Source organism: Anomaloglossus baeobatrachus, chromosome 6 (assembly GCF_048569485.1).
Source record: "Anomaloglossus baeobatrachus isolate aAnoBae1 chromosome 6, aAnoBae1.hap1, whole genome shotgun sequence".
Taxonomy (NCBI): domain Eukaryota; kingdom Metazoa; phylum Chordata; class Amphibia; order Anura; family Aromobatidae; genus Anomaloglossus; species Anomaloglossus baeobatrachus.
Genome location: NC_134358.1, coordinates 531,883,280 through 531,892,449, shown reverse-complemented (window position 1 = coordinate 531,892,449; position 9,170 = coordinate 531,883,280). Strand labels below are relative to the sequence as shown.

Sequence of the window (9,170 nt, the reverse complement as noted above, 5' to 3'; positions counted from 1 at the left end):
TGCTGTGATTTGCACCAAGTCTCGGCTCACGTGTGTGTAAAATTGCACTGCACTCACAAGTTATGGGACTGCAGTGCGGTGCATGCAGAGACAGACAATGGAAGAGATGGGGGAAAGTGTTCCCTCCATCTTCTCCGTTCCTGTGATGCGATCGCAAGATTGCATCACAGTTGCATGACCCTCGGCTGACACCTGCAGCAGAGAGTCATTAGCAAATCGCTTCCGATGCTCCCGCATCGGAAGCAGTGCGCAATTGGAAAAGAGCCCTAACACAGAGTGACTGCAGACTTGTGAATCCTCGCATCACGCAGGCTGTCCACTGTTGGGGTTCTCCGCTCTGGTGCCAGAGTATTGAGTGTGGCTACGCCCATCTAGTTGGGCTCTGCAAGGAGTTTGTATATTGCACACTCGCAGCGATGTGACTGCAGTTTCCGGCTCTGACACTGGAAAATCCCCACAGTGCACAGTGCGCGAGATGTGAAGACTCACAAATCTGCAGTCATATAAAATGACAGAGTGACTGCTAAGTTGTCATAGAATGTCAGAGTGACTGTAGACTTGTAAATCCTCACATCGTGCACACTGTGCACTGTTAAGATTCTCAGGTGTCAGAGTATTGAGTGAGGCCACACCCATTTATTCGGATTCTGGATATCACACACTTCTGGCCACGTGACCCCCATTCTCAGCTTTGACACTGCAGAATCCTCACAGTGCGCAGTGTGCGAGATGTGAGGACTCACAAGTCTGCAGTCACATAGAGAGACACATAGAGGAACTGCAGATTGTGGCTTTAGACTAGACAACCCCTTTAAGCAGCAATCAAATTCTGTATATGTCAAAGTTTTATTATTTTTAGCTGTCTCAATAAAGCCATTGACCTTAGCAATGGAAGATACTTTTGGACTAATTTGGAAAAAGTCTGATCTGAATCTATTGAATGTGAATTGAAAATCATGTTATGTTAACTTTATTATTAAAAAAGACATAATATACAAATTAAGAACTATAACAAAGGATATTATACACAGTTGAAATTTTAATTTTTATTTCATTTTCATATTTTTTTCCTATATTTTGCAGCAAATCTTTGACAAAACTTTTCAAAACAAATGACAAGTTATGGACTGGACACAAAACGGAAAATTCTCGAGTGTATTTGTTACAATTGCTGGACTTCATTTTCCCTCATTCTGTCGGGAGGTGGAGGCGGCAGAGGAAGGATTCCCTCCAGATCTTCTTCAGTGTCTGACACCACCTGCAATTCTGGAATAATACACAGCGGTTACATTTTTATTACCGCGGAATAATCCAACTGTCAATCTCCTAGCTCCGAGCCCTGTCACTCTATCTGATTAGTAAAATCCCTTGTTGTGAAGGTTTTATCCCGACATGCTCTCTCTGCATGCCTTAGTACTAACTAAAAGGATTAACGATTTACACACTGGCCAAAAATAAAAGCCGAGTCAATGACGGTTTCCTAACAGAAACTAATCCGTAATAACGGTGTTATGACTGTCATTGGGGTCTTATTAGCACAGAGGTCTTGTGTTAGGTATTTGCATGTGGAACAATCGCATTGCTTGAATGATTGCACATGGGTTGGCGGTTTTATTTTGCTACGCGGTTGTTGCATTCGGAGGTTTGCCATGGACGGTTGAGAAAATCAAGGAAACTTAAAAAAGTGAGAATAATATTCATAGCTTTTTGTTCCTATGGACGACAAATAATATGATTAAAAAGTTAAACAGAAAGCAATAAAGAACAGTCCATGATTGTGGGGAGAGACAACATCTGAGTATTCGGCCATATGGTGTTTGGCAAAAACTAATGGTATTTTTGTAGGAGGGTCAACTACTTATTTCCGTAATGGGAAACAGAAGCCTACTGGATGTAAACACATTCCCAAAGTTATCAGTAAATGATTTACGAATTATATAAAATTAACTAGCTGTAGTACCCGGCGTTGCCCGGGATAGTAACTGTCTCTCTGTCTCTCTCCCAGTCTCTGTCTGTCTCTCACACAATCTCTTTGTCTGCCTCTTTCCCTGTCTGTCTATCTCTCTATCTCTTTGTCTGTCTGTGTCTTTCCCTGTCTGTCTCTCTATTTCTTTCCGTGTCTGTCTCTCTATTTCTTTCCATGTCTGTCTCTCTCTCTTTCCCTGTCTATCTCTTTCCCTGTCTGTCTCTCTTTCCCTGTCTATCTCTTTCCCTGTCTGTCTCTCTATTTCTTTCCCTGTCTGTCACTTTCCTTGTCTGTCTGTCTCTTTCCCTGTTTGTCTCTCTCTGTCTCTTTCTCTTTGTCTGTATCTGTCTCTTTGTGTCTATCTGTGTCTGTCTGTCTCTTTGTCTGTCTGTCTCTGTCTCTTTCCCTGTCTGTCTGTGCCTGTCAGTCTCTTTGTCTGTCTCTGTCTGTCTGTGTCTCTCTGTCTCTTTCTCTGGCTGCATTGTGACACACCAACATTCTTCTTAAGCTCTGGCTGCATTGTGGCTCCCAGCTCCATTGACTTTAATGTTTAAAATTTCCCCTCAAAACATAGTCTATGACATTCCCTGAGTCAAATAGGGTGTCTGTGCAAAATTTTGTGATTGTACATGCGACGGTGCGGATTTCTTTAGCGGACGTATATACACACATACATACATACAGTACATATATACATACACTCACCTTTATATATTAGATTATTACTGACAAATTGTATAATAAATATGCAAACAGTATGTAGATTGATCAGCCATAATAATAAAACCCTACTTAATAGTATGTAGGTCAGCTTCAAGCCAATAGGCCTGAACAACACAAGAGCGCTAAAGATGTTCTGAAGCATCCAACACCAACACAAAGGGTATTCCGGTCTCCATAAATGATATGTGATAATTGTGTGATATGTTTTAGTTGTATTGTCGGGACCCCTACTGACCACCAGAATGGAGACTTGTGTCCTCGTTTTTCCATGGTTCTCTCCGGGCTGTAAGACCACTGAAAGGGATGTTGCATGGAGCAGCAGGTTGCCCGGTTAGATTTCGTTAGTGTCACTGACTTGGAATGGTGGGCACCTTCATTTGGCTTTCCTTGGACCACTTTTGGTAGCTACTGTACTAATCGCTACATACTGGAAACGTGCCATTTTGGAGATGCTCTGACCCCTTGTCTTAAGCGGGCTTTACACGGTACGAGATCGCTACAGCGATCTCGTTGGGGTCACGGATTTTGTGACGCACATCCGGCCGCTGTAGCGATCTCGTTGTGTGTGACTCCTAGGAGCGATTTTGGATCGTTGCAAAAACGTCCAAAATCGCTCCTCGTTGACATGGGGGTCCTCTCCCAATTATCGCTGCTGTCGCTTGGGCGAAGTTGATCCTCGTCCCTGCGGCAGCACACATCGCTAAGTGTGACGCCGCAGGAACGAGGAAGCTCTCCTTACCTGCCACACGCCAGCAATGAGGAAGGAAGAAGGTGGGCGGGATGTTCGTCCCGCTCATCTCTGCCCCTCCGCTTTGATTGGGCGGCCGCTTAGTGACGTCGCTGTGATGCCGAGCGAACCGCCCCCCTTAGAAAGGAGGCGGTTTGCCGGTCACAGCGACGTCGCCGAGCAGGTGAGTACGTGTGACGCTGCCGTAGCGATAATGTTCGCTACGGCAGCGATCTTCATATATCGGCATAACGATAGGGGCGGGTACTATCACGCTCGCCATCGCTAGCATCGGCTAGCGATCTTGTACCATGTAAAGCCACCCTTACAATCACAGTTTCATCCTTACAAAGATGCTCAGATCCTTAAAGGGAACCTGTTACCGGATGTTTCTTACCTAACGGTCAGTGCGGAGCAGACGGGTCAGATGGGTGTCTCCGTTCTCCGGGTCCCGCGACTCCTCTTTCGGCCATCTTTGTCCTCCTTTTAGAAGCTAGTGTGGATGACGCATTCTACATCATCTACACTAGCCGACAGTGAGGTCCTGCGCAAGCACAATTTGATCTCCCCTGCTCAGGGCAGATCAAAGTGCGCCTGCGCAGGACCTCAATGTCGAGTAGTGTAGATGATGTAGAACGCGTCATCCACTCCAGCTTCAGAAAGAGGACAAAGATGGCCGAAAGAGGAGGCGTGGGACCCGGAGAACGGAGACACCCATCCGACCCGACCGTTAGGTAAGTATTATAAGCATCCGGTGACAGGTTCCCTTTTAAGAGTAACCGTCGTATTCATTTTTATTTTACAAATCAATAGTACATGTGAAAATAAGAAACTTTTGTAATATATCTTATCAGCGAAATCTGCTTCTTTCTCTTCCTGGACTTGTTCTCAATTCATGGCTAAAATGTGTATTCAGTGAGATTGTCACATTACTGAGATAGGAGATGGCAGTTGGGGCTTCTAAAATTCTATGGGGGGGAGGAGCTAAAGGAACACAGATATTCTGCTGCACAAGTTCCAGACACAAAAGTTGCAGTTCTACATAGAACTACAGTTAGGTCCAGAAATATTTGGACAGTGACACAATTTTCGCGAGTTGGGCTCTGCATGCCACCACATTGGATTTGAAATGAAACCTCTACAACAGAATTCAAGTGCAGATTCTAACGTTTAATTTGAAGGTTTGAACAAAAATATCTGATAGAAATTGTAGGAATTGTACACATTTCTTTACAAACACTCCACATTTTAGGAGGTCAAAAGTAATTGGACAAATAAACCAAACCCAAACAAAATATTTTTATTTTCAATATTTTGTTGCGAATCCTTTGGAGGCAATCACTGCCTTAAGTCTGGAACCCATGGACATCACCAAACGCTGGGTTTCCTCCTTCTTAATGCTTTGCCAGGCCTTTACAGCCGCAGCCTTCAGGTCTTGCTTGTTTGTGGGTCTTTCCGTCTTAAGTCTGGATTTGAGCAAGTGAAATGCATGCTCAATTGGGTTAAGATCTGGTGATTGACTTGGCCATTGCAGAATGTTCCACTTTTTTGCACTCATGAACTCCTGGGTAGCTTTGGCTGTATGCTTGGGGTCATTGTCCATCTGTACTATGAAGCGCCGTCCGATCAACTTTGCGGCATTTGGCTGAATCTGGGCTGAAAGTATACCCCGGTACACTTCAGAATTCATCCGGCTACTCTTGTCTGCTGTTATGTCATCAATAAACACAAGTCACCCAGTGCCATTGAAAGCCATGCATGCCCATGCCATCACGTTGCCTCCACCATGTTTTACAGAGGATGTGGTGTGCCTTGGATCATGTGCCGTTCCCTTTCTTCTCCAAACTTTTTTCTTCCCATCATTCTGGTACAGGTTGATCTTTGTCTCATCTGTCCATAGAATACTTTTCCAGAACTGAGCTGGCTTCATGAGGTGTTTTTCAGCAAATTTAACTCTGGCCTGTCTATTTTTGGAATTGATGAATGGTTTGCATCTAGATGTGAACCCTTTGTATTTACTTTCATGGAGTCTTCTCTTTACTGTTGACTTAGAGACAGATACACCTACTTCACTGAGAGTGTTCTGGACTTCAGTTGATGTTGTGAACGGGTTCTTCTTCACCAAAGAAAGTATACGGCGATCATCCACCACTGTTGTCATCCGTGGACGCCCAGGCCTTTTTGAGTTCCCAAGCTCACCAGTCAATTCCTTTTTTCTCAGAATGTACCCGACTGTTGATTTTGCTACTCCAAGCATGTCTGCTATCTCTCTGATGGATTTTTTCTTTTTTTTCAGCCTCAGGATGTTCTGCTTCACCTCAATTGAGAGTTCCTTAGACCGCATGTTGTCTGGTCACAGCAACAGCTTCCAAATGCAAAACCACACACCTGTAATCAACCCCAGACCTTTTAACTACTTCATTCATTACAGGTTAACGAGGGAGATGCCTTCAGAGTTAATTGCAGCCCTTAGAGTCCCTTGTCCAATTACTTTTGGTCCCTTTAAAAAGAGGAGGCTATGCATTACAGAGCTATGATTCCTAAACCCTTTCTCCGATTTGGATGTGAAAACTCTCATATTGCAGCTGGGAGTGTGCACTTTCAGCCCATATTATATATATAATTGTATTTCTGAACATGTTTTTGTAAACAGCTAAAATAACAAAACTTGTGTCACTGTCCAAATATTTCTGGACCTAACTGTATATAAGCACCAACTGCCATCTCCTGTCTCAGTAATGGGAAAGTCTGTATTCACTGAAGACACATTTTATCCGTGAATTCTGATTTTTGAAAATGTCTTCGACTATTGTCCTTCCTTCTTTGTCTATTTAAACTCCACACTGTTACATTAATTTCTGTGTCTGTTGAAAAAGAGTTTGGTCCGAACTTAAAATGTGTAATAAAGCTACTACTGAATACTACTTTTCCAGCAGCGCGGTCATCGGTCGACCAGAACACGTCCATATCCGTTTATTCACAAGAGATGAAAGAAACAGATTTCTCTAATAAGATATATTACAAAGTTTCATATTTTCACATTTACTATTGATTTATGCTTATACATCATCTTTAAAAGCCTACTGTTGATTTGCTGCCTAAAAGTTTCCACCTTTGGTCCAGCGCCACCGTCACGATATAATTAATGGTATTCACTGCGTCTGTCAATGGTTATATTATTAGACCCTGTGTGCACAGTGCAGTTTTCGATGCATTTTTGGTGCAGTTTATTGTGCAGTTTGTTGCCCAAATCTGCATGTCTATCCTTATCTCAGCAAAGTATACGAGAATTCTGAAGTGCTGTGCACACGCTGCTTCTTTTTATCTTGCAGTTTTTGGTACAAAAATAAAAAGAAGCAGCGTGTCAATTGTTGGTGCGTTTTTTCCTGCATTTTTTTGCTCTTCCAACCCCTGAATTTACAAAAAAAAAGTACCAAAAACGCATTCCAAAAAAAAGCACTCCAAAAACGCACCCCAAATAAACGCTCCAAAAACGCACCCAAAAAAACCCCCTGGAAAACGCACCCAAAAAAAACGCTGCAAAATGCACCCAAAAAAAGCTCCAAAAACGCACCCAAAAAAACCACTGCAAAAACGCACCCAAAAAAAACGCTGCAAAATGCACCCAAAAAACGCTCCAAAAACGCAACCAAAAAAAAAAACACTGCAAAAAAACGCACCCAAAAAAACAGCTGCAAAAAGCATGCGTTTTTTTGGGGGCGTTTTTCGGCCACAGAGTGCGTTTTTTGTAGCAGAAAGTTTCTGCAGCGTGCGCACTTATCCTTATGGCTGACTAGTGTATGTATTGACATTGCATTGAAGACTTCACGGAACTTGTGTAATTTCAAGTGTAACGGCCTAAATTAATCCAAAAATGAGTCCATTGCTACCCCCACGTTCACACACGTTATTTACAACTTGAATGGGGAAGAACTGCAATACCAGACGCATCCTATGAACAATGAGGGCGCTTTTCTTGGGTAACAAAAAAAGCAGGCTCTTTTCTAGTCCCTGATTATAAAAATTAAAGCCAAATACTAAAACAATGTACCAGTATATTGGTAAAACTAGATGAGTATATAGGGGATCTAAGAATCCCAGTAGGATTAGTTTCCCTGATGAATGGAGTGAGTATATAAGAGCCGCGCTAATAGTTACCTGCCATGGCAGGCGATCCTTTATGTGTATAGAGCTCATTGTATGGGGGTCTATGGTAGTTTTAGCAGAGAGAATGCCCAAGAAACCACCATTATTTCAGTGCGGTCCAGAAAAAAAGTTCAATTCGTACAAATGGTCAGTAACCAGGCGTAAAAAGCTTTGATGAATTCTGTCCGAGTTTGGTCTATTGACTTAACATTGAGGGACAATAAGTCAGTGTCTAGACATGTCTCTTGCTGTGATCAACAGTATTTGTCCAATGAATGGAGGAAGGGAAAAGAGAAATATAAATGTATACAAACACGGAGCAAAATGTCACAATTTAAATCCTGGTCACTAAAGAAAAAAACCCCAAAGCCTTATACTAGAAACAAAAAAACCTAAACGTATAAAATAGCAAAAAGTAATGACAAAAGGGATCAAATACTTTTAAAAAGTATATTAAGAATGTTTCTAGGCCATAAACATATAGAATTGTTGGACAACAATTATATCTCCCAATCTACAGTCATCATTGAAGGAAGAGTCGGGAGCCCCAATACCACTTAGGTGGTTCGGGGAGCCGGAGTAAATCAGCGCACTTGGATGACTTTAAAGGGGACCAACAACCAGGATTTTCCTATATAAACTAAAGCCAGTGCTATACTGGCGCTATCATGCTGATTCTATACATACGTTTACTTACAGCAAGATGGAATTGCAGCTGTATATTGCTCAGGCCAAAAAACTACTACTACTCCAGCAGGATACAGCTAAACCCCCACTAGGTGGAGGCATCACAGGTGCAGGAGGAGCCATTCACACTCACTTCCAAATATGGAGGAGGTCATTTGCTTTTTGATATTATATATAGTGTAGGGACCTACAAGCATGAGGTTTCCGTGACGAGGGTTGTAGGCATACGTTTTATGGCCATAACGCTAACAAAAAACCTCATATATTTTTTTGTACAGGATACAGCCAGGCCCCTTTTTGTTTGGCCTTGCCATTAGAGTTTCTGTCCCTATGTAGCGCGCAGTGGGGGTACAGCTTGGCAGCCCGCCTGATCTAATAGTATGGGCGTCACCTAGTAGGCTGCGGGTTTGTGACTGTGCGTCTGCTAGTGTGAACAGTGCTCTATGCAAGCCACTAGTGTGCAGTTTTACCATCCAGCCATTACCTCCTCCATATTTGGAAGTGAGTGTGATTTGCTCCACCTGCACCTGTGATGCCTCCACCTAGTGGGGGGTTTAGCTGTATGCTGCTGGAGTAGTAGTAGTTTTTTGGCCTGAGCAATATACAGCTGCAATTTCATCTTGCTGTAAGTAATGATATTCTTTCTTTTTTGCTTTGTGATATTATACATAAGTTTAGTTGTGAGAACGGATGTATACTTTCTGAAATACAGGCAAGTAAAGTTTGTGAAATGCAGCGTTACTTGATTGATAGGTGCAACGGAATATCTAATAGGTTGGTGGGAGTTTGCTAGTTATTCCCGCCCCTGTCTGCTTTCCTGTCCTTCCTCCCTTCCTCCTCCCCCTGTCCTTCCTCCCTCCTTCCGTCCCTGTAACAACAGAGGCAGGGGGTTGAAGGACAGTCAGGTAGAAAGGGCCATAA

The 9,170-nt window shown here is 42.9% G+C and overlaps 1 protein-coding gene across 1 annotated transcript in view; it reads right to left on the bottom strand.

Annotated features, from left to right (window-relative positions):
• Positions 1-1,113: 1,113 nt before the first annotated feature.
• C6H10orf67 (chromosome 6 C10orf67 homolog) overlaps positions 1,114-9,170 on the bottom strand; it is a 200,894-nt gene continuing 192,837 nt past the window's right edge. The window contains exon 16 of the mRNA XM_075316800.1: positions 1,114-1,266. Within this exon, the coding sequence (XP_075172915.1) occupies positions 1,163-1,266 (104 nt within the window). The 3' untranslated portion in view covers positions 1,114-1,162. The remainder of the gene's footprint in view (positions 1,267-9,170) is intronic.